Below are 26144 nucleotides of genomic sequence, written 5' to 3' on the forward strand. Positions count from 1 at the left end.
TATCGATACTAAAAGACGCTTCACTACCGTTTACAAAGTTTGGGGTCAGTAAGGTTTTTGTTATGAAAGAAATTGATAGTTTTATTCAGCAAGGATGCATCAAAAGTGACCGTAAAAACATTTGTATTTCACATAAAGGCTGTTCTTTTGAACGTTCTATTCATCAAAGACTCTTGAACACATGCATGACAGTTTCCACAAAAATATTAGCCAGGACAGCACAGTTTTCAACAGTTATAATAATAAGAAATATTTCTTGAGCAGCAAATCAGCATATTAGAATGATTTCTGAAGGATCACGTGACACTGAAGACTGGAGCAATGATGCTGAACATTTAGCTTTGCCATCACAGGAATAAATTACATTTTAAATTTGAAAAACAGATATTTGAAATTGCAATCATTTAATATTTCTGTATCCTTTCCTTTTATACTTTCTTTCAAAAACATGAAAAAGTCTTACTGACCCCCAATTTTTCCCTAACCCTACATATGCATTGTATCAGTTCTCCTTACAGAGGACTGATAGATCGATGGACGGGATAGATCGATTCGAAAGTGAATATAATTGATATATGGATTTCAAACACAGGCGTGCCCTGGACCCTGCACACGTGGCTGGAGTCCCTGCGGACGTGCTTTGTGCAGCAGCGGCGGCCGCTGATCCAAGGCCTGCTGAAGGACTTCAGCTGCATTAAAGAAGACGAGTACACAGAAGAACTCATCACGCACGGACTGCCACTCATGTTCCAGATCCTTCGAACGAGCAAGGTCTGTTCTCAATGCTTTATTACAGTCTGGGCCAGTATTATTTACTTCCTGGTGGTCATATCAGGACACATTCATAATGTAGTGTTCTAGTTGTTTCCTGTTCGTTTAATCAAGGTATTAAAGTGTATAAATTCATCAGTCTGCATTCTGTGTTAATGTAATATTATTTATATAATATTGTTGTATTTATTCATATTTTGAATTAGATTTTATTTGTATATTAAAATTTGTATCAGTTTTCTGTGCGTTTGTAATTTTATCAAGTTTACAAGTTTTTCATCTAATATATGTATTTTATTTTATTTTATTTCAGTTTTATTTTTCGATTAAAGAAATTGTTCTCCCCAACAAAACAAAAAAATTCAAGTGAAATTTTTATAAATCAATATAAGTTTTCTTTGTTCTGCTGAACACAAAAGAAGATATTTTGAAGAATGTTGGTAACCAGTTTCTGGTCCCCATTGACTTCCATTGTCATGTGGCAGGGTCAGTGTTGGGGACCAGTTTGGTTACCCATATTCTTCAAGATATCGTCTTTTGTGTTCAGCAGAACAAAGAAACTCATACAGGTAAATGATGACAGAATTTTCTTTTTTGGGTGAACTATCCCTATATATTTTTTTAGTATATAGTTTTAGTCTCTATGCACAGTTTTGTTGTAATTTTCCTGTTTACATTATTTGCGGCACTATTTAGAAATGAATGCCCCCCTGTAAGTCTCTGCATTATTGTTATCACTGCTTGTCAGTCCCTGTCTCTGAGCAAACAGGCAATCAACGTCAGCCACACCAGTTTCAGCTTTCTCTGTAATTAACATGATAAATCCTCTCATTACAGAGCACATCTTAAGTGCCGTGTTGCTATTACCGTAGGCTCGGATGCGTTTTACTTTTAGAATTGAGTGTCTAACTGCCCTGTGTGTGTTTGTGTGATCTACAGAACGAAGTGATCAGCCAGCAGCTGTCAGTAATTTTTACCCAATGCTACGGGCCTTTCCCAATCCCTAAACTCACCGAGATCAAAAAGAAGCAAACGTCTCGTTTGGGTGAGTATGTCAGTTGCATTGCCTTGATAAGTTCGCCTTTAAAAGAGACTCCATTTCTGCTCTGCCTCTACATTACTAACAATATCAATAATTGACCAACATCAACCAAGCTAGAGTGTTTGGCCTGTTCTGCTATTCAACACATCAGCAACTTGCTTTTTACACACAATATGGATGGTAATTATGTCTGTTTTTGCACCGCTAATAAATAGACAACCAAACTAACTGTTGTGTTATGCACATTATGTGTCAATTCAGATCATTAGAAAAGGCCAGATCAGCTTGTGCTGCACAAGGATTCAGATGTAGTATCTGGAGTTAATTAGTGAAGTCTACTTGTTAAATCCACGCATTGAGCTGCGTTAGTCACACTACAGAGTCACAAGGACACTTTTCAGGCAGTTTCAGTCAGAATATGAAATTTGAGTTAATTTTCCTTTCACGGTTAAAGTTTTGGAGGAACACTACTGCCACCTAGGCTTTGGTTAAGCTTTTGCGAGGTATAGAATGATAAAACAGACATCTTTCATGCTCTTTCATTTAAAGTGTTGATGACAGCCTGTCAAACACAAGACATGGCACTACTGCTAAATAATGAGGAAGCTTGTGTAATCAGTGTTGTGTAATAATGCAGCTCCGACTTCATCACTTGATTTGCTACATCCTACAGATCCACACTTTCTCAACAATAAAGAGATGTCTGATGTGACGTTTCTAGTGGAAGGAAAGCCCTTTTATGCCCATAAAGTGCTGCTCTTCACTGCCTCACCAAGGTGTGTTTTGATATTTATTTTATCCATTGCTTTATCCATCCATCCCTCCATCCAGCCCACCCACCACTCCAACTATCTATCTATCTATCTATCTATCTATCTATCTATCTATCTATCTATCTATCTATCTATCTATCTATCTATCTATCTATCCATCCATCCATCCATCCATCCATCCATCCATCCATCCATCCATCCATCCATCCATCCATCCATCCATCCATCCATCCATCCATCCATCCATCCATCCAATGTTATAAATTATTGGCATTTCAATTTTTGTCATCTTGGAAATTGGTACTACTTAATCTCAAGATAACGTTGTAATAATACAATTTAATGTACTAATATCAGAGCAAACCTTTCCAAATCTACAAGGTCTGCAAAATATGAATTTATGCAAAGTGACTGGATAATCTAGGTCTAAACCTACTAATGTCAGCATGAGCTAATTCATAATTCATTCATGAATTAATTTGCATTGACATGACATCATATCCTGCTCATCTACTGTGCCCCTGCCCCATTCTAGAACTTCAGAATATCTTACAGACACAAAATATAAAACATTCCTGTCTTTACTGAGCTCTAAAAATAATTGATTTAGTAATAACACAGCTTTTAAAGGAAGATAATGTTTCTTTTTACCTGTTTTAACTTGCAGGTTTAAGTCTCTGCTCTCTAACAGACCAGCAGCTGAGAACACGTGCATCGAGATCAGTCATGTCAAGTACAACATTTTTCAGGTTGGAATCTACTGACTCATAAATCCCACTCAAACTCATGTTGGTATTACAGTCAAACTTCGCTACTCTAATTCCTTCCTCTGTCATCGCAGTTCGGCTTAATGACAAAATGTGTCTGCATTTGTGACTAAGCATCTGTCTTTAAATGTTTCTTAGAAGTTTGAGAACATTTTGTTGTGTTTCAGCTGGTAATGCAGTACCTCTACTGTGGCGGCACTGAGTCATTGCACATCAGGAACACTGAAATTATGGAGGTAATATTCTATTCTCTTTCCTCCTTTATGCTCATAATGCTCTTGCTACCCTAAACCCTTTTTCATCACCATGGCACCCACACACTAATGATGACTTAATGATTTATGGCCTAAGATGATGTTGAATGATGAATGAATGAGTTACGGTCTGATGGCATATGGAAGATTTCTCATGGCGTGCTCATTGGAAAACACTTTGAGAAAAAAATCTATATGTAATATTCTCGCATTTATCTCCATCTTTCCCAGATGGAGGCTCTCTTGCATGTAGAAATGCAGCAGAAATGTTGATAAATGTTTTATTTATTTTAAATGTAATCAAGTGATTGCTCTTGATCGTTATAAACCTGAAAGCTTGATGAGTTTGGCTCATTAACAAACCTTCTGCTCCAAAGCTCCTGTCTTCAGCCAAATTCTTCCAACTTGAGGCTCTCCAAAGACACTGTGAAATCATCTGCTCCAAGAACATCACCACCGACACCTGTGTGGACATATACAAACATGCCAAGGTACTCTTAAACATTCATTTATATGTCATTCTATTACACTTCTATTTATTTATATCCAGAAACTGGAAGATCAGAGATTGTACACTGTATATTTGTAAAACCCTGGATTAACGTTTCTATTTGCATATTTATGAGGTTAATAACACTGATTAACGATAATGTGACCTGAATGTTTTAATAATTGCTTGTCTATCTGTGTAAATGTCAACAGCTAAATTTGTTCTGCTTGTTTTGAGTCTTTAGAAATATACAGATTAGGGGTGTAACAATACCCTCGTGTCATGTCACGATTCGATGCATATCACGATACTGAACTCGCAATACAATATTACTGCGATACTCCAAAACATATGGTAAAAGGTTAATGAATTTGGTATTACATTGGGGTGGAAATGAATAGGCTTGAACTTGGTGCTGGTTACCCAGTGCACAGGACAATGGTGACACCAGAATACATTTTTTAATGATTCTAAAGCTGAGTATACAGAATTATTTTAGACTAGTGCTTAGCAATTGATGAATCACCATTTTTACATAAGTTTACTTAATATATGTGTGTGTGCTGTGTATAATTATTATGAATATAAATACACACTCATATTTTTAAGATGAATATGCTTGCACAATGTTACTGACTACACTGTAAAAAAAATTGTTGTTTTTTGTTGGTTTAACTTAAAAAAGTAAGTAACCTGGTTGCCATAAAATTGTGAGTTTATTGAAATTAAAATTTTGAGTTGATACAATGAAGGACATTTGTTTAATAAACAGAAACTCAAAATATTATTGTATCTGAACCACATAAAAATTTTGATAAATCATGAAAATAACACTATTTGGCATGTTTCACTGCGTCATCAGAAATAAAACACACAATTAACCAATATGCTTACAAAATATTTTATAATATTTTAATAAAGGTTGTCAAATCTAAAAAATAAAATAAAAATCAATGAACTCAAAATTTTAAGTGTAGATATATTTAAAATAATGTAGGCCACTTTTTACTGTTTAACATAAGACATTTGGCATTATTAGGACCCACAAATATTCCACCATTGCATTATTATACATTATATTCAACGTTATATAGTAGTTTAACATAGTACTGACACTAAAACTTTGTGAATTTGAACTGTTTCTCAAACTGTAATTTTCATTTTGTATGAGCTATACACCATATATATTATCACTATCCATGAGACATATTGTTGCATTTTATTGCGATATATTGTGACACGATAAATTGTTACAACCCCTAATACAGACATGGTTTTTACATTATATACCTCTGGATACTGTATACCTTAGCAGGGCTTCGTATATAACATTATTAAGGAGAAAATACAAGGCCTCACATAGTCATTATTTCCCATACATCTTTAGTTCCTGGGGGCCTTGGAGCTGGCAGCCTTCATCGAGGGCTACTTCCTGAAGAACATGGTGCTCCTGATCGAGCTGGAGACCTTTAAGCAGCTACTGTATGAGGTTCCTGCGGAGAGCCCCGGTCCAGGCCCGTCCTACGACGTCCTCCATGACCTCGAAAGAACCCTGGCTCTGCGGATCCGCTCCATCCATCTCTCCACCTCCAAGGGCTCCATCGTGTGACGCTTTCGCCAAACTCACGCCCACTGTTCCTTACAGTGGTTTCATCAAGAGCTCCATTACTGTGTGCCAACCACTTGGAGACATTTCAAACATCACCGCCGACATGACTAGCACCTGCCCGACGGGATGTGCTGTAGGGAAGACCAAGAGATGTGTTTTAATCCACAGGCTAACATCTCCACAACGTTGCAGAAACGTCAGCCTGCTGAACTCATACCATTCCAAGGGCTACGTTACATTGTGGAAACATTCTAGCAACCTTGTGACAAGCTAATCACGCCCAACCAACGTTAGTGCCCAGGGGAAACCATGGCTCCTGATGTCTTCACTGCCTCTGCGATGCATGCGGATTGGATCTGCTTAATTTTTAGGTGGAACTGTCGCCATGCTACCCGCTGTGGACAGTTTTAGTAACACACACAGTTATATTACTCTCCGATTGATGTAATATTGTTAGCCTGCCTTCTGAAACCTGAATTTGTGTAACATTCCCTCCAAGTGACACTAAACGCTAAGCAAGCGATGCATGTTAAGTTCGGTAGGTGATGCCACCATCAAGTTCCTACGCATTTGTTTTCAAGTTGGTCAAAAACATCCACTAGGTGTCGAGTTTTAAAACTGAGGTGTTTTATATACTTAATAATACTCTCATCCAACTACAACTTTTGGTATTTGTGTCACTGAACAATAATATGCCGGTTGTTTAAATCCTAGCACTTGTGTTTAAAGCTTTGCGGTTTTAAGGAATAGAAATTTTATCCAACATAAATTATCCAACCAATGGTAGACTAAACTTATTTGAGTTATTCCTTTCAGTTTATACTTCTCACCAAATGTTCATCGTGTCCACCAGTGCATTAGTTCTGAGCTATTCGTTTCAGCCCACACGTTTTAATGGCCCTCCAATCTACCACTGTGCTTAGTACACTTAAAACTGAGCAGTTCATCTTTGCCTTGAGGTCACGTAACCAACGATCTGTGTTGAATTATCTGCATGGGTCCTCTGCAGGCTGGAACTTTTTTTAAATACAAAAAAAAAAAAAATAAGAGCTCACTTTCCTTTAGTGGATGCAGAATTAATTACTAACGCCCTTTGTGCAGGCCTCTATGGTCCTTTGAGGTCTTCGTTGCTTGCGAGTCTGTCTAAATCGTGTTATGAAAGATGCCATTGCACTGGTCGCTACCTTCGTGGCCCAATGTACAAATCCCCAGTCCTCACCTGCTGCACTGCTTTTGTTCAATGTGAAAAATGTGAAGCCAGCTCAAAACAAGCTGTTTTTAGTGTGCATGTTCCGGTTTTCCTTGTGTTCGTCTGTAACCCTTCAGGATGTTGGTAAGTTAGGAACTGTACTGGCCGTATAGTGTTACCAGCAGAAGATTTTATTGACCAGGCTGAACCCAAAGTAACAGATTTATATTTACGGCATTTCATCCAAAGACTATATGAAAGTTACATCAAAATCTCACCAAATACTCTGATTAGGTACGCATAACGTGCTGGTAGTGCTGTCCAAGAGTCCTGTTCTGTTGTATGATTTATATTTAATGTACTGTAATGAAATAACTTGGTTATGAACATCCTCATGTAAAATGAAAGGTTGGATTATAACTAAATTTAAAATGAACAATTGAAATACATAGTTTACTGATATGTAGCTGACAATATCATGATGCAAATAATTTAAAACTGTGAAGATTTTATTTTAAAGAAACTTAGTATAGTTACTTTATTTTCTTACAAAGTACATTTATTGTGCAATCCCTGTCTGCTATTTTGTGATAAGAAGTCATAATGTAACTGTATCTGTGTCCTTTGCAAAATGTCATTGCTTTGACAAAAGCGAACACAAAAACAGACAAGGATAAATCATGTTCATGTCATTTTGAAGATCGGACCTGCTTATGTCCTCAGCAAACCCCACCATATGTGTTCACAGTTTTAAAAAAGGATTTGTAAAAGCAATACTTGACACAAATATGTCCATGCAAGGTCAGTGCTCACATGTCGTCAGACCTACTACTTGTGCTTAGCATGGATGCTTCTCCATGTAGCCAAATGTAAAGCAGAGGTCAATGTCATGAAGTGTTCGTAAAAGCTGTAAACCTCCTCACATAAAAAGAGACTTGCCCTGTGTTTCTTGGCTTCAGCTTTTCTTTTTTCCCCCCTCTTGCTTCAAGGCTGTTAAACATGCTTTAACTCTTCAGTCTCCACTAATGCACACTTTAGACAAAAAACTGCATGCTTTGGCTGGATCAGAGTCTAACAGAATTAGTTTGATCTTATTATTTCACTGATTAAAACATTGTACATTGTACAAAAGATATATAGAGAAATATCTATAGAACTTGGTGTAAATATAAGGGACGTGGTTGAGTTTAACAATCGAAAAAACAAGAATGTTACACTTGTGCTACAGTACAGTTGTTCAATGACATGCATTTGTGTACAGTCAATAGAAATGACCACGATTGACCACTGTGTTGGGTCGTCAATAAATTTCTGTGATAAACTGTCGAGTCTTGATTCATTGGCACATTATGTGTTTGTCATTTCAGTGAGAGTGAGAGTTTTTCCTCAAAGAGGGAATATCTAGAGATCAAGGTGGTTAGCCCTTTTGGAAGACTAAACCAGTGAGCTTACCTGTTACATGCCCAAATTTAAACTTAGCAGAAAACATGAATGTTATTTGTACTGTATCCAGATTTGTATTACCTATTAGGGTTGCCAGGTTTGCGTAACAAAACTAGTTAAATGGCAAATAAAAAAATAACCCACCAATACCTTGCATATAAACTCAATGTAAGCTATTCCCATACCTAAAATACATGTTTTAGTAGTAAAATCTATATATTATAGTTATTAAAAAACATAACATCTAACACAGCTGTAGCCTATAGGCCTATGTATCATTGGTAGAAAGAATAGAAGTAAAATTTTAATTATTTAATGTCAAATATGGGGGATATGTGCAATAAAGTTTTTCCAAATGCCTCATACTTGAGAATTTGATACAGATAAGTTAATTGCTAACGATAATATTTTCTTGTTTTTTGGTCTGAATTAGTCATTTTATTAAAACACATTGCTGCTGTATTCTAACACCGTTTTACGTTTTATATACGCACTAAGTTACTAATGAGCAAATTGATTTATTTTGACTTGCTCATTTTCTTTTACCTGTGGCATATCTTTTATGGGGAACGGTTCGGTTCGGTTTTTCACTTGACGAATGACAAAAAGACTGAAAAGTGAACTAATTCACCTTGGGCTGCAATATGATCATTTCTTGTGGACGTTGTCGCCGTCTGGTGGTCAAAGGATGAATAACACGAAACGTATATAATAGGATAAATAGTGCGTGTTTGCGCCATATGTCATATATATATAAACACACACGGGCGTTAGCTAAAACATTGATATGTCAACACGTTTCAATAAAGTTATGGCGCAACGAAGCCTCTACGGTACGAAACAAACGATTCGCAAAGGGTTTGAAGCGTAAGTTAACGTAACGACGTCACTAGCAGTTAGCTCCGCCCTGTCCAGGAAGAGATAGTCGTTGACAGGCAGCTTGCTAACTTTCTAGTAAAGTTATTCGTTAGTCTCTAAGTGTTATTATCCGTCTTCGATACTTGATAGAGTCTCTGTAAACACTGCAGGAGAAAATGTCCTTCATCTTCAACGTGAGTATCTATATAATAACTTAACTTGCATGCGGAACGTCGTTATTCCATGTACATTCTTGTTTGTTTGCAGCACGCAACTGTATCTTGACATCTAAGCATACTTCGATTATGCTTTAATTGCAGATGTAATTAAAATTACATTATTACAGATGTTTCAAGAATTTAAAGAATGCTATCTTTATCCAGTTTGTTGACAGTCTCTGCATCACACGTTTGTTTTTGGCCTTTGTACAGGACACACCCATTATAATTTAGTAACGTTATACGAACCTATTTGGTATTTTATTGCATGATTGTTTATATTCCTTTCTGCAGCTCATCTCTGGTGGCCTTCAGTTCGTGTTTGATTTGATCCGGAGGCTCTTTGGCAAGAGAAGACCTGCCATTACCCTTGAAGACCCCAATTTGAAATATCCATTGCGCCTTGTGGACAAAGAAGTGAGGATATTTTAGAATGTCATGGTTTAATTTGTGCATAGATAAGTCTTTAACTCTCTCTCTCTCTCTCTCTTTTATTAAGATCATTAGCCATGACACAAGAAAGTTTCGCTTTGCTTTAAAATCACCCGATCATGTTCTTGGACTTCCTATTGGTGAGTGCATTAGATAAGCTGTCATTGTGCATTTGAACATTGTTCATTGGCTAACTTCAGTATATGCTGAATCACTGCATTTGTAGGGCAACACATCTACCTGTCTGCCAGGATTGATGGCAACATTGTGGTGAGGCCTTACACCCCGGTGTCTAGTGATGATGACAAGGGCTTCGTTGATCTGGTGGTGAAGGTATATCATACAATGCATAGAACTGTAAAAACAAAAATGCCTTTTTGTTCAAATTGAAACATTTTGTTGCCTTGTTCATTTTAGATATACTACAAAAATGTCCATCCAAAATTCCCAGAGGGTGGGAAGATGTCCCAGTATTTGGAGAGCCTTCGTATTGGTGACACAATTGACTTCAGAGGACCAAGTGGGCTGCTGGTTTACAAGGGCAAAGGTTTGTAATCTTGAAATCTTCAGTGAGTCATAGAAAAGTTATGAAAACGACCAACAACAAAAATGTTTCCCCCCAAACCAGTTTAACTCCACCCCACAGTCGATTCTGAAGATTTCATTACTCCTGTCAATCCCAGTGCTACTTCAAGGACATTTTGAACATGTGAACATATTAAAAGCAGTGAAAAGTTAACCCATTGTGAATTACAGTATCAATATTTCTGCAGGATTATTTGCAATCAGACCTGATAAGAAATCCGACCCTGTGATGAAAACTGCAAAACATGTTGGCATGATTGCTGGTGGTACAGGTAAGCACGTTATCATGCAGTTTTAAGTGCAATAAAAACTTTTCCCATTTGCACATCTTTGCTTTATTTTTTTAGGAATTACACCTATGCTCCAGATAATCCAAGCAATTATAAAAGATCCAAAGGATGAAACTGTGTGTTCCTTGCTTTTTGCAAACCAGGTGAGCCATATATATATATATATATATATATATATATATATATATATATATATATATATATATATACAAAATATATATCCCTCTAGTCTAGGGTACACAATATGATTTGAATGTGGAAAAAAAATATTAGTGGTGTTTTCCTGCTTAAAATTGGACACTATAACAATAGCAATAAAAAAAATCATAATTTTTGTATTTGTTTATTTTTTTAAAGTTTGTTGCCTCAGTATTACCAAAAGAAGTATTACCAAACCATCAAGTATTACCAAACCATCGCATCAAGTTATCGCATCAAGTTATCATATCAAGTTATCACATATCTATCTTCATCCTCATCTCCATCTTTCATATTACCCTTACTCTCTTCCTGCCTGACTGTCACTATGGCCTCATCTTCCTCATCACGACACCTCATCCCCACCCTCATCAGTTATGTTTTATACCTTTTTTGAGTGTTATAGAAAGTGTGCAGATCATAATATATGCAGTTATAGTATGTGTATTACTATTTTTATAAATGCATTACAATATTGTGCAAATATATTTAGAGAATTCTAACTTTTTTTCCTTCCAAATATGCTGTATCCAACCTAGTGTGCCTGGTACGGCCTTATGTGATTCCATTATGGTACAATGTTACCTTGAGGCAACACACAGTTTTTTGTTCTTTACTCTAAACCATTTGAGATATAATGTAAAGTTCTTGAAAATACTTCTTTACTTACCAGTGAAGGTGACTCATATTTTTGTGGGTGATTATCTGGACAGGAAATTAGTGAAAAATGCCGTTTTCATTGGAGAAAATATGGAGCCATGTGACCTGTGCACATGACTGAAACAGGAAAGAAAATGGACCCCTGTGGGTCATGTGAGCCATTTTTTAGCACTTTCATTGATTATATTGATTTCATTGATTCTTCCCGGGGACAGGTTTGAAAAATAAATTGGTGTTTCATTTGATTAAAAATAATCTAAAATAAACTATGTTGCCTGGAGGCAACACCGTACTATAGGCTCTGTCAAATCGATTAATCACGATTAATTACATCTAACAAAAAAGTAAGCATATATATATATATATATATAGGCCTGTCATGATAACAAATTTTGCTGGACGATAAATTGGCCTAGAAATTATTGCGATAAACGATAATATTGTCGTTCTGAGACAATTTTCATCTAAAATAATGATAATGGCATACTACTGCAGGTACACCTTTTGAAAGATCAATAAACTTTTATTTCTAAAGGCTGTTTAACACTGATATCGAAAAACATTTTAAATATCCACAATAAATGAACAAAACCAAAAACAATAAAAGCAATGGACTCTCAGCCTGTTAACAAAAAATGCACTTGAACAAATACCAAAAACAAATAAAAAGGATAAAAACTGCAAAGGATGATTGTATTTTAGATGCATTAGGGGTGGCACGGTTCACAAAACCCACGGTTCGGTTCGTATCATGGTTTTTTCTTTTAATCGTTAACACTCCAAAAAATATACTTCAGCATATGTTCTATAGCTGAATTATCCACAATTTAGGATACTGTATTAAACATTTTTTATATCATGTAATCATGCACAAACTGAACTTGACTTGACCATCCCTGAGGACAGCTAGGTGAGATGTTGATACAGCAAGAGAGAAGACATTGATGACATGCTTTTCATTTATTTGGCAAAAAAAGGAGATTGTGTAGGCCTAGTGCTATCTCGACAGCACTTAGCACACTGAAGAATTACCTTGTGTTTATCAAACTGCCAACTTCAGTGCAGCTCTCTGTTTATACTTGACGCGTCCACACGAGCACAAAGGTGCGCAAAGATACACACCCACTGGTGCACAAAGATAGACACCCACTGGTGCACAAAGATAGACACCCACTGTATATTATTACACCACACACACACACACTGTATATTATTACTGCTGTCAAAATCGATTAATCGTGATTTACTGCACTATGCAAACTTGTATGTTCGCTGCAGTTAATCTCAATTAATCGATTTGACAGCAGTACTAATATAATGTGTATAATATTTAGTGTTTTTTTAATATATATAAACACACACAATATATTAGTACTGCTGTTAAATCAATTAATTGTGATTAACTGCTTCGAACATACAAGTTTGCACAAGTTTATGATAAATAGATGGGTGTACTAATTGTAAACCAAAACTACATTTATGTTAAAAGTGATTGTAATTCCTATAGACATCTCTTGGTTGAGATTGACAAACAATTTGTTTGTCATGGCAAGCATTTAAAACTGAGAATTATTCCCACTCACTACTTTTTATGTCTTCAAACAGACTGAAAAAGACATTCTACTGCGCCCTGAGTTAGAAGAGATCATGGCCAATCACCCGACGCGTTTCAAGCTGTGGTACACCGTTGACAGGGCACCAGACGGTAAGAAGGTCTTGTTTTTGCAGATCATGTTTAGCCAAAGAACAACTTCAGTTTAGGTGACTTAAGAGCATCCAGACATCAATGAAAAGGTGACAAGCTGAAATAATCAACTTCATGTGCAGGGTGGGAGTACAGCCAAGGCTTCATCAGTGAGGACATGGTGAAGAACCACCTTCCTCCACCCGGAGATGACACACTCATCTTCATGTGCGGACCTCCTCCCATGATTCAGTTCGCCTGCGTCCCCAGCCTGGACAAGGTGGGCCATTCCAACGACAGGCGCTTCACCTTCTAGAAGATTCTCACCTGCGACATCTGAAAGCAAGCGGTTTTGCATCGTGCAACTTCACTCAAAATCATAGCCATGCTTCCACCTGCCAAATCATGTATGGCTTTTACACATGTCAACTAACTGCACATTAACTGAAAATGATCTATAATTATACACAGAAAAATGCCTATAACTTTTCAGTTTATATCAAAATGTGCCGAAAATGCATGCATAAAAATGTACCTGCCATTAAGTCATGGAGAAGTTGTGTATGTTTTATTCCTTGATGAAAGCAACATTTTGCATTATATCAGATGCAGGAAGATATTGGAATGGAATAATTTATTGTGACTTTACACTTGCATTTTTTCTTAATTGTGCTCCTTTTACACCTCAACAGATATTAGTGATGTGTAATGTGTTACACATCATTTTTACATTAGCACCAAAGTTCATGTTCATTCACTATTCATATTAATGCAGCCACTGTTAGTGGGACCTGGTGTTGCTTAATGTACACCGTTGATTTGTCTAGATCTGCTTTTCTTGATTCTAGTCCAGCACAGCACATTCGTTTGTCTTCCTGACCTGATTCAATCGCATGAACTGAACCGAGTGTGTCAGATAAGAGAGACAAACAAAACATGCAGTGCTGTGGATCTTCAGGACCAGGGTTAAGAACTAGACAGTCATCATTGTTATAGCATTAGTAAACCAAATAAAAAATGGCAAATTTCAATGTATCGTTTATTATGTGTCTTTCTGTTAAACTTGTAATATGTCATTGATTTGCTCTAAGTGCATGATTCCATACAGCACATGCTGAATGTAATGATTAAAAACAAAAGTATGTATTTTTATTAATTTCACCACAATTATACTTTTTGTATGACCTGTTTGCACTTCATATTGCTTGTCTTACATGGCCAAAACCTATTGCATTGACCAATAAAAGTATATTTAGGGGCCAAGCCCCAAAGGGGCATAGCCCCTATTGTATCTGTTAGTTTCCTATATTATTATTATTCTTCTTCCTCCCCTATGGGAGTCAACAGCAGCCCTATGAACCATAAGTAGGAAAATTATGAAATTTGGCACAATTGCAGAGATTGAGAGAAAAATGAGAGAAATTTGGCACAATGTGATATTGTTCATCAATAGTAAATGGACCACATTTTTTGAACTATTTATAGTTGAGAAATGAGAATTAGTACATCTGATTCCTCTCTTCATGCTCACATTCAACATCTTACATTAAGGCTCCGCCCATTACAGTAACGGCCATTTTAAAAAGTACAGTATTCTTTTTTTTTCTGCCACTCCTTCAAATTTAGTCCACATTTGGCTCAGATGAACATTGGAGTGAGCCGCACAGAAATGACTGAACAGATTTTTGTTACTCATCTTTGTTTAAAAATTATGTCGTAAACTTAACAAGGTCGACCCAAAATTGGTTCTGAGGCTGTATCTTGGCCAAACTTTGACCAATCGAAACGAAAATTGATACGCTTCATCAGACCCATGGGTCCACGCCAAATTTGGGAACAGCGCCACCTAGGGGTCATGAGATATGAAAAAATTACTATTTTTGCTCATAACTTCTGAACGCTTTGTCAGAAAATCATATTATGACATGCCGAATCCAGTGATACCGGATATGTTAGGATCGGATGAACCATGTGACTGCCATTTTGAATTTTGTCATAAATTGCTATATCTTTTGAAATATTTGACATATCTGCACAAAATTTGGTATGGATGACCGACAGCATGTCCCGAACATACCTGAGAAGTTTCAAAATAGCGGCACCTAATGTTCCAGAGATATAAGATTTTTTGCTGATGCAGATTCCAACGATAAATAATTTGTCATTTTCCAAACATTTTACTGTCCGACATATTGAAACAAGTGAAAAACAGTTTTTTCGCTACCCCTCCTACAAATTTTGTCAGATGATATTCGGACTGAGCCGCACAGAAATGACTGAACAGATTTTGGATATTCGCTACCGTTCCTGAGAAATCCGTCTCTGAAGTTGACCGTGCCTATGTTTGTGACTTTTTGCTAGTTAGCTTAGCATTCTAAATGGTTATCTGCAAAATGTTCTTCCCTTCCAGACATTAATTACTTCTGAGAATTATTTCAACCAATTGATTTTAAATATATAATGTTGTTCATTAAATAAAAAATTCTTCATTTTGTGTTCATTTCTAATTTAAACCATGGACCTACGACATGCCAATGAGCCCGTGTGGGGGCCGATGAGCATCAGACACTGGATCGTGAGGTTATGAGTTTGAGCCCTGTGGAGGACAGCTTTATAAAGTTGTGTCATTTAGTGGCAAAAGCTGTGGTTCTGCCTTCAAAAACTCAAGCGTTTATAAAATTAAACAAACCATTGTATGAGTGGAATGCTGTTTAAAGCAACCAGCTAAAGCTTTGAAACTTAGTCCGCTTCAGCAGTCCCATACTCTGAGAATGATCTAATCTGAACTTTTTAAATATAACATGAAGTGCATTTTTTTTTTTTTTAAAACCTATCAAAATCATTTTCACCTGAACTATGAAACTTTGACAGACGTTCAAGTGCATACCTGCCCAATGGCACAACAAGATAAACTTCAGGCACCAGACCCAGAGAATGTTGGGCAACTTTATAAAATTGTGTGTAATTTCAATGTGATGTTTTTCTGCCATTTGTCCAGTTCTTACAAAACTTGGTAGAGATGAGCTTTCATCCAAGTCGTAAATTAATGACAAAACAGAATTTGACCTACTGGTGAAAAAAATGTCACAAAACAATTTTGAGCCAGAATGGGTTCTGAGGCTGTATCTCGGCCAAACATTGATCAATCGAAACAAAACTTGGTTCGCTTCAGTGGACCCATACTCTCAGGATCCATATTGAGTTTGGGAACAACACCACCTACGGGGTCAAATCCAGTGTTTATTAAGCTTTAAACCATGTGAACCGTGTAATAAAATTCATGGTAAAAAAACATATATCCAAATAGCCTTAAAAAAAAGCCAAAAGGGCTTGGCCCCTCAATTGCTTTGTTATGGTTGCTTCAAATTTTTATGGTTGTTAAAATGTTCTATGTATTATTCTTTAAAATGGCAAAATATTAGCCTCCAAAAATGTTTTATTTATCAACAATTAATTGAAATGACCATCATGGATTTTGCAACAATGACTGGTTTTCTCTCTTGAGCCACTGAGACTGCTGGGTTGAAGAGCATTTTTAAAAGGTCTTATCGAGATCTTTGTGTTAAACGATGAGTAACTAAGAAATGTGGGATTTGAACCAGGGCTTTCAGGTTTGAAAGATATAGCTACAGAGCCTGTGGTGTGATGTTCATCCTAACATATGTTTAAGCTGAGTAAAAGATGCTCCTCATTGATTGATAACTCATTGACTACTCTGTCCAGAAATAAACACACCAAAAATATTGGGTAGTATTTTTTTATATTTATTATTTAATTGTGAGAAAACCAGAGTTGAATTACCAGAACAAAGAAACCTGGTTTAGCCTCCGGTAGTGATTTGAATGAATTACACCACTGCGAATCGAGTTGAATGAACTAGAAAGAGTTTAGCCCTCTGGTGGTGATTTGAATGAATTACACCTCTGCGAATCGAGCTGAATGAACTAGAAAGAGTTTAGCCCTCTGGTGGTGATTTGAGTGAATTACACCACTGCGAATCGAGTCGAATGAACTAGAAAGAGTTTAGCCCTCCGGTGGTGATTTGAGGGAATTACACCACTGCGAATCGAGTCGAATGAACAGGGGTTTTCAAATCATTCCTGGGCCTCCCCAGCACTGCACATTTTGGATGTCTCCCTTATTAGACACACCCAGCTCAGGTCATGGAGTACTAAACTAATCAGCTGATGAGTTAATACAGCTGTGTTAAATAAGACACCCATCCATCATATGCAGTGCCTTTTACTATACAGAAGCCTAACCCTTTAAGAATCTGAAATCAGATTGGAAAAGTAGTGCAAGTAAACATATCTATTGAGATGCATTTCTTAGGGGGCTGCATATGTTGGACGAGTGTCTTATTTAACACAGCTGTATTAACTCATCAGCTGATTAGTTTAGTACTCCATGACCTGAGCTGGGTGTGTCCAATAAGGGAGATATCCAAAATGTGCAGTGCTGGGGAGGCACAGGAATGGTTTGAAAACCCCTGAACTAGAAAGAGTTTAGCCCTCCAGTGGTGATTTGAATGAATTACACCAATGTGAATTGAGTCGAATGAACTAGAAAGAGTTTAGCCCTCCAGTGGTGATTTGAATGAATTACACCAATGTGAATTGAGTCGAATGAACTAGAAAGAGTTTAGCCCTCCGGTGGTGATTTGAGTGAATTACACCACTGCGAATCGAGCTGAATGAATTAGAAAGAGTTTAGCCCTCCGGTGGTGATTTGAGTGAATTACACCACTGCGAATCGAGTCGAATGAACTAGAAAGAGTTTAGCCCTCCGGTGGTGATTTGAGTGAATTACACCACTGCGAATCGAGCTGAATGAATTAGAAAGAGTTTAGCCCTCCGGTGGTGATTTGAGAGAATTACACCACTGCGAATCGAGCTGAATGAATTAGAAAGAGTTTAGCCCTCCGGTGGTGATTTAAGTGAATTACACCACTGCGAATCGAGCTGAATGAACTTGAAAGAGTTTAGCCCTCCGGTGGTGATTTGCGTAAATTACACCACTGCGAATCGAGCTGAATGAACTTGAAAGAGTTTAGCCCTCTGGTGGTGATTTGAGTGAATTACACCACTGCGAATCGAGACGAATGAACTAGAAAAAATATAGCCCTCCGGTGGTGATTTGAATGAATTACACCACTGCGAATCGAGTCGAACGAACTAGAAAGAGTTTAGCCCTCCGGTGGTAATTTGATTGAACTACACCACTGCGAATCAAGTCGAATGAACTAGAAAGAGTTTAGCCCTCCAGTGGTGATTTGAGTGAAATACACCACTGCGAATCGAGTCGAATGAACTACAAAGAGTTTAGCCCTCCAGTGGTGATTTGAAAGAATTACACCAATGCGAATTGAGTCGAAAGAACTTGAAAGAGTTTAGCCCTCCGGTGGTGATTTGAGTGAAATACACCACTGCGAATCGAGTTGAATGAACTAGAATGAGTTTAGCCCTCCAGTGGTGATTTGAATGAATTACACCACTGCGAATCGAGCTGAATGAACTAGAAAGAGTTTAGCCCTCCGGTGGTGATTTGAGTGAATTACACCACTGCGAATCGAGCCGAATGATCTAGAAAGAGTTTAGCCCTCCAGTGGTGATTTGAATGATCTACACCACTGCGAATCGAGCCGAATGAACTAGAAAGAGTTTAACCCTCCGGTGGTGATTTGAGTGATTTACACCACTGCGAATCGAGTCGAAAGAACTTGAAAGAGTTTAGCCCTCTGGTGGTGATTTGAGTGAATTACACCTCTGCGAATCGAGTCGAATTAACCAGGAAGTGTTTTGCCCTCCGGTGGTGATTTGAGTGAATTACACCACTGCGAATCGAGCCGAATGATCTAGAAAGAGTTTAGCCCTCCGGTGGTGATTTGAGTGAATTACACCACTGCGAATCGAGCCGAATGATCTAGAAAGAGTTTAGCCCTCCGGTGGTGATTTGAGTGATTTACACCACTGCGAATCGAGCCGAATGAACTAGAAAGAATTTAGCCCTCCGGTGGTGATTTGAGTGATTTACACCACTGCGAATCGAGTGGAATGAACTAGAAAGAGTTTAACCCTCCGGTGGTGATTTGAGTGAATTACACCACTGCGAATCGAGCCGAATGAACTAGAAAGAGTTTAACCCTCCGGTGGTGATTTGAGTGATTTACACCACTGCGAATCGAGTCGAAAGAACTTGAAAGAGTTTAGCCCTCTGGTGGTGATTTGAGTGAATTACACCTCTGCGAATCGAGTCGAATTAACCAGGAAGTGTTTTGCCCTCCGGTGGTGATTTGAGTGAATTACACCACTGCGAATCGAGCCGAATGATCTAGAAAGAGTTTAGCCCTCCGGTGGTGATTTGAGTGAATTACACCACTGCGAATCGAGCCGAATGATCTAGAAAGAGTTTAGCCCTCCGGTGGTGATTTGAGTGATTTACACCACTGCGAATCGAGCCGAATGAACTAGAAAGAATTTAGCCCTCCGGTGGTGATTTGAGTGATTTACACCACTGCGAATCGAGCCAAACGAACTAGAAAGAGTTTAGCCCTCCGGTGGTTTTTTGAGTGATTTACACCACTGCGAATCAAGTCCAATGAACTAGAAAGAGTTTAGCCCTCCGGTGGTGATTTGAATTAATTACACCACTGCGAATCGAGTGGAATGAACTAGAAAGAGTTTAGCCCTCCGGTGGTGATTTGAATTAATTACACCACTGCGAAGCGAATCGAGTCGAATGAACTAGAAAGTGTTTAGCCCTCCGGTGGTGATTTGAATGAATTACATCACTGCGAATCAAGTAGAATGAACTAGAAAGAGTTTAGCCCTCCGGTGGTGATTTGAATGAATCACACTACTGCGAATCAAGTCGAAAAACTAGAAAGAGTTTAGCCCTCCGGTGGTGATTTGAATGAATCACACTACTGCGAATCAAGTCGAAAAAACTAGAAAGAGTTTAGCCCTCCGGTGGTGATTTGAATGAATCACACTACTGCGAATCAAGTCGAAAAAACTAAAGAGTTTAGCCCTCCGGTGGTGATTTGAATGAATTACACTACTACGAATCAAGTCGAATGAACTAGAAAGAGTTTAGCCCTCCGGTGGTGATTTGAATGAATCACACTACTGCGAATCAAGTCGAAAAAACTAAAGAGTTTAGCCCTCCGGTGGTGATTTGAATGAATTACACTACTACGAATCAAGTCGAATGAACTAGAAAGAGTTTTGCCCTCCGGTGGTGATTTGAGTGAATTACACCACTGTGAATCGAGTCGAATGTTCTAGAAAGTGTTTAGCCCTCCGGTGGTGATTTGAATGAATTACACCTCTGCGAATCGAGCCGAATGAGAGTTTAGCCCTCTGGTGGTGATTTGAATGAATTACACCACTGTTAATCGAGTCAAATGGGCTGGAAAGAGTTTAGCCCTCTGGGGGTGATTTGAGGGAATTACATCACTGTGAATCAAATCGAATTAACTTGAAATAGTTTAGCCCTCGGGTGTTGATTTGAGGGAAATACCCCACTGCCATTTGAGTTGAAAAAACTTGAAATAGTTTAGCCCTCCGGTGGTGATTTGAGTGAATTACTCCACTGCAAACTGAGTAGAATTAAAAAGTTTTGCCCTCTTTTGGTGGTAATATTTGTGTGAATTACCACCACTGCAAATTGAGTCTAATGAAACTAAATGGTATTTTCTTCTGTCCTCTCTGTTCTCCTGTTAAAATACATTTATATAAATTAAAGACCAGACTTTCTAGTTGTTTTTAATACGAAAGTAAAGTGCAGTTGTCCCTCCGGTCCACCACGCGGTAGAAACGGTTTCACCTTTATCGTCTGCTTGACAACATGACGCTTGGCTTGATGACAGTCACAACAACACGTCAACACGTGCAGCTCCTGCAGATGGGATTACAGCTCTCTTAATGTTACTTAATGTAATAGCACATATTCATGAGCAAACTACAAATGAAACCGGCAAACAGATGGATAAAATAAGGGAACCGATCGTCTCACGTTACTTGTCTGTAAGTAACTTTTCGTATAAATGCAGTTTCTTTAAATGACTTGCACGCACATAGCCTAGCAAATCAATCGCCAACTTTTCAGTCTCTGAATGAATGGCCCTCTGATATACTATATACTATAAAGTGGAATAATATAGTTGATATTGCAGTGGTTTCTGGATTGATGTGAGAGTCAGCAGGAGTTGTAAAGCGCTGATGTTCTCCGGCTGCTTCATGCTCTACTTTCTGATATGACTGTAAAACATAAGCGTTTATTTTAATGAAAAATATCATAATATTTCTACAAACATGAAACAGAGCAGTGACTTTCTAATCTTGTTGTGATGTTTTGTAGATCTGACATTCTTTGGGATATTCGTTTTTAGTTGTTTACTTGTGGCCTGCAGTAATTGAACTAATTGCACCATCAGAACAGCATGGCATTATTTACCCTAAATACGGTATTTTGCCTTAGTATGTAAGTGGTAAATTAGGCTAGACTTTTTGGAATTAAGCCAGTGACCAAACTTTTGGCAAAAGTCTATTGGCAATGTGTGACTGTAAGTCGTAATGTAGTCTGAGGTGCAGTTTTGCATTTGCTACACTAGAGGCATCTTTACACAGCAAACGCGGCACAGAAACCGCGATTCTGAAGCGGCATTAAATCCCAAAAATGTGCATTTACACAGACCGTTTAATCCTTCTCTGAAGCGGCATAAACGCATTTACACAGGGATTAAAATCGCGGGTAACAATGCGTTGAACTTTATTTAAAACTACAGTTTTAACAAAGTGTTATAAATTAATTTAAAACAAATAATGAAATGTATAAAAATAGACCTAAAATAAAAATACGGAATTTTAAATTTATAAATAAATATATAAAAATATATATAAATATATAAAGCGCTTTTGATGTTTGGCATAATTCTGTAGGTCTACTGTAATACTGCAATTCTTCTATTGTAGGCTACGGTATAGTTATTTTATATTTCTTAATAAAATTGTACCTGATTGACAATGCTATAACGAAAGTATAGCCTACATTATTAAGGGTAGAATACCGCAGGATTAAAAGTGGTCCAAAGTTTTTTTTCAAAGAAACAGAAAGTCACTTTAGAGCATTCACAACATATGTAGGCTATAGGCTACAGGGGCGTCGCATCCGTGGGGGATACACCCACTCTTTTCTCGGTGACAGGTTTCAACACCTGCTCTTTTTCTGCAGTATTTCCGCAGTCTTGCACAAACACCATAGCCTACTGCAGTCGCTCCTCCGTTTCTCTGGCAGCTCTGTGTCTGCGCTCGCTGCTGTTGCGGTGCATAGGACGGACCTGTCCGCGGTCGTTCTCCGTGGTTCTGACCAAAGAAGAGCGATCTGGAATCTCCATTATAGCACTACCTATAGCCTATTTCAAGTTGTTAGGCTGGACTATGCCTAAAGGGAAAAATCCAAACTTCAGTCTATTTTAACGACATGTAGGACAGCAGATAGAATATATCAGAAAATATCAAATCTAATATAAAATATCGTTCTCTCCAAGAGATTATAATACTGGGTTGCAGTGACGCCGACTGGGTTAAGCATTTACCGTTTCTGAGGGGAAATGTTGCAGTGCGTTGATCTGCCAGTCTCTTCAAAGGAAGATTACAAACGGCGAACACTACAGTGTTATAGCTTGACGATGTGAGTACAGAAAGCATTTACTTTAATTCCTAGATAGTTTGTCTCCTTGCTGCTTCTTGATTCTCGCGCCTAGTGAGCTGGCTGACAGGTGGTTGTCCTGACAATTATGTAGTTTAAGGCGGCAAAATTTCGCGTTCATTTACACTGAATCAAAACAGCTTCTATGTCGCCTTTGATACTAGGGGCCGAGGTGGGTCAGACCCGGCATATTTTAATTCTGCTTTAATGCGGCATCGCGTCTTTACACAGAATTTTGAGCAGACACAGACCCGCGTTAGACCCGCCTTAACTCGGCTGTGTAAAGATGCCTTAGGAGGCGTAGACTACGCGGCTTCACGTTCAGCCTGACACACCTTCAGGTGCTTGACAACACAACGCTTAAACAGTTTCACAACACGTGTGGAGAGTTTTAAGAACGGATCCTGTGCAGATCACAGTTCAGTGACAGACTTTTAATGTTACTCAACAACACACAAACAAACAAAACCGACACACGGCTATCATTAAAACTGTAAAGTTCAGGAATCGGGTGTCACGCGACTCACCTGTAAGTATCCTTTTTATACAGTGCATTTCTCTTGTAAAATAACTAGTACACATACATGGGATCTTTAACCAAAAGTGCTGTTGTTTGATAGCTAAGCTTGTTTGAAGGCATTTGCTATAAAGAATTATTACCACAGACTTTGTTTACATGAGTTACTTCTTGCTGAACTGACAGAGCTTTAGAAGAACCAGTGGTTTAGTAGAAACCATAAGATATCAATCCATATGCAGGAAACCTGTCTTTTTACTGTTGCTTGTTGTGATGGACAATCTCATTTTAACTCTTAATAGAAAAATCTTTATAATTATACACTATACTAACAAACATTTGTTTTGTTCAATATCATCACACACACACACACACACACACACACACACACACACACACACACACACACACACACACACACACACACACACACACACACACACACACACACACACACACACACATAATTTGTTTATGGTGATATTGAAAACATATATATATATATGTATGTGTGTGTGTGTCTGCTCTAAGCCATGCCTTAAACTTTGTAATTTGAGCACTTTTGTGTTTATATTTGCCCCTTCACAACGATTAATTTGCTGTATTCTTCATTTGTGAGACGCATTGGACAAAAGCGTCTGCAAAATGAATAAATGGAAATGCAAATATCCTGCAGCAAATGAATCAGAGGCGGAAACACAGAGAGAGTTTAAATAAAACAGTAGAATGAACCAAAAAGATTATTATTGCTACAGCATTAAAGTATAATATACTCTGCTGTATTTGCTAAACATTAGTTTTAAGAAAAATTACACCCATCAGGATTTTGCATCACTTGGCTGTGTAATGTGTAAATTTGTTAGTTTGTTTATTTAGCAAAGAATTGAAGTAATATCATTGCAGTTTTTATGATTAATGAACCACCAGTGCAGCTCTACTGGTGTATATCATTGTGTCAGTTAATTTAATTAAAACATTTTTTTTTTAATTTAAACATTATTTTTTTAATTCAGATTTTAATCATTAATAATATTTTCAACATTTTATTTGTTTTTAGATGCTTTTAAAATCTGATTTGAACAACTTGTTTATTTTTAGACACTCAAATTCTAATTTAAAAAAAAAATTGTTGAATTTTAGGATTTAAGATGTGATTTTTTTTTTTTAAATGTGTGTCTATGGGTTTACCTCAAATTAAACAAAATGACTAATGTTAGTGTGAGACGGTGGTGGTCCAGTGGTCAGAGCTCATGGTGTGAGAATCAAGCGTGACGTAGGAGACCAGGGTTCAAATCCATCCACTGCTGCAGGTTTTTTGTGTGCAGGTTTTTTTTTTTTTTTTTATATATATATTTAAAAAAGAAAAAAAAAGGGAAAAAAACTTTTCCTTCTTTTCTGGATTCCGTCTTTCTTTCCTTCCTGCCCCTCTTGCTTCTTTGCCTGCCCCTCTTTCTTTCTGGCACGCCTCTCTTTCCTTCTGATCCAGCCTTCATCTCACATTGTGGTTGTTTTACTGCCCCAGGTATGTGTTGGTCCGTGTTTTCCACCAGTCTCTCTATTGTTTCTGGTCCGTGTTTTTCTTGGCTGTGTAGCCAGTCTGTTATACCGCCCCAGGGTTCTCAGCCTCGTGCTGAGCCTCAGGTATCCGCCTTCGCCGCCCTTTGATCGGTGTACCGCCCCAGGTACTTTGCTGTCACCACAGCTTTCTTTCTCTGGTGTGATCCCCACACACCGAGGTGGGGTTCGAGCCCATGCCTCTATCGCAGCCTTGTCCGCAACCAACGTGTGTTTAGCCACTAGTGCCATCGTGGCTTTCACACTGAGAGCTGCAGTTTGGACCACTTTGTCTGATTCCACAACAGCAAATTAACTTAAGAAAGAGTGGGAATCGAACCCGGGTCTCCAAGATGAAAGCGCAACGCTTTAACTGCTGAGCCACTGAGTCTGAGGAGTGTTTGGTGTTCTGGACAAGGTTTTATTAAGAGCTTTATTTTAAATAATGAAAACATAAATGTTTGTGGGGTTTGAACCCAGACTTTCATGAATGACAGACGATCAATCCTCCACTGAGCCACAGAGGATGGGCAGTTTTAGCATTGATGTTTTTGGATTATTATTTTAACGGCAGCATTAATAACAATTTAACATAAGTAACAGCAGGATTTGAACTCAGGTCTCCACGATGAGAGCGTAACGCTTTAACTCCTGAGCCACTGAGTCTGAGGAGTGTTTGGTGTTCTGGACAAGGTTTTATTAAGAGCTTTGATTTAAATAATGAAAACATTAATGTTTGTGGGGTTTGAACCCAGACTTTCACGAATGACAGACGATCAATCATCCACTGAGCCACAGAGCTTGTGTAGTGCTGGTATTGGTGTTTTTGGATCATTATTTTAATTGCAGCATCAACAACAATTTAAAATGAGCCCAAATCCAAATAACAGCAAGATTTGAACTCGGGTCTTCAAGATGAGAGTGTAACGCTTTAACTCATGAGCCACCAAATCTGTGCAGTGTTTGGTGTTCTTGATGGAAGCTTTGAGCTGGAGAACTTGTTTAAATAATGAAAAGCATTTGTGTTTGTGGGATTAGAACCTGACCTTTTTTGAATGATAGGTAAGCAATCACCCACAGAGCTTTTGTGGTGTTTCTC

At 37.9% G+C, this 26144-nt stretch overlaps 2 protein-coding genes across 4 annotated transcripts in view; both read left to right on the top strand.

Moving 5' to 3' along the window:
- Positions 1-8217, top strand: part of btbd11a (BTB (POZ) domain containing 11a) — a 159081-nt gene extending 150864 nt beyond the window's left edge. For all 3 annotated transcript variants that reach the window (XM_067427535.1, XM_067427536.1, XM_067427537.1), the window contains 7 exons: positions 593-771; positions 1711-1816; positions 2487-2589; positions 3254-3335; positions 3521-3589; positions 3985-4098; positions 5485-8217. In XM_067427535.1, coding sequence (XP_067283636.1) covers positions 593-771; positions 1711-1816; positions 2487-2589; positions 3254-3335; positions 3521-3589; positions 3985-4098; positions 5485-5706 — 875 coding nt within the window. In that variant the 3' untranslated portion in view covers positions 5707-8217. The remainder of the gene's footprint in view (positions 1-592; positions 772-1710; positions 1817-2486; positions 2590-3253; positions 3336-3520; positions 3590-3984; positions 4099-5484) is intronic.
- A 1006-nt stretch (positions 8218-9223) lies between these two features.
- On the top strand, positions 9224-14424 carry cyb5r3 (cytochrome b5 reductase 3). Its single transcript, XM_067426877.1, has 9 exons — positions 9224-9390; positions 9709-9831; positions 9914-9986; positions 10073-10179; positions 10264-10393; positions 10620-10703; positions 10779-10864; positions 13185-13284; positions 13407-14424. The coding sequence occupies exons 1-9, from the start codon at positions 9373-9375 to the stop codon at positions 13577-13579; spliced, it is 894 nt and encodes a 297-aa protein (XP_067282978.1). The 5' UTR covers positions 9224-9372; the 3' UTR covers positions 13580-14424.
- The last annotated feature ends 11720 nt before the right edge of the window (positions 14425-26144 follow it).

This window comes from Pseudorasbora parva, chromosome 20 (assembly GCF_024679245.1).
Source record: "Pseudorasbora parva isolate DD20220531a chromosome 20, ASM2467924v1, whole genome shotgun sequence".
NCBI classification, from domain to species: domain Eukaryota; kingdom Metazoa; phylum Chordata; class Actinopteri; order Cypriniformes; family Gobionidae; genus Pseudorasbora; species Pseudorasbora parva.

Coding starts and splice junctions, on each gene's coding strand:
- cyb5r3 (XM_067426877.1), top strand. Junction 9,832..9,913: donor TGCGCCTTGTGGACAAAGAA/GTGAGGATATTT, acceptor TCTTTTATTAAG/ATCATTAGCCATGACACAAG. Junction 10,865..13,184: donor CCTTGCTTTTTGCAAACCAG/GTGAGCCATATA, acceptor GTCTTCAAACAG/ACTGAAAAAGACATTCTACT.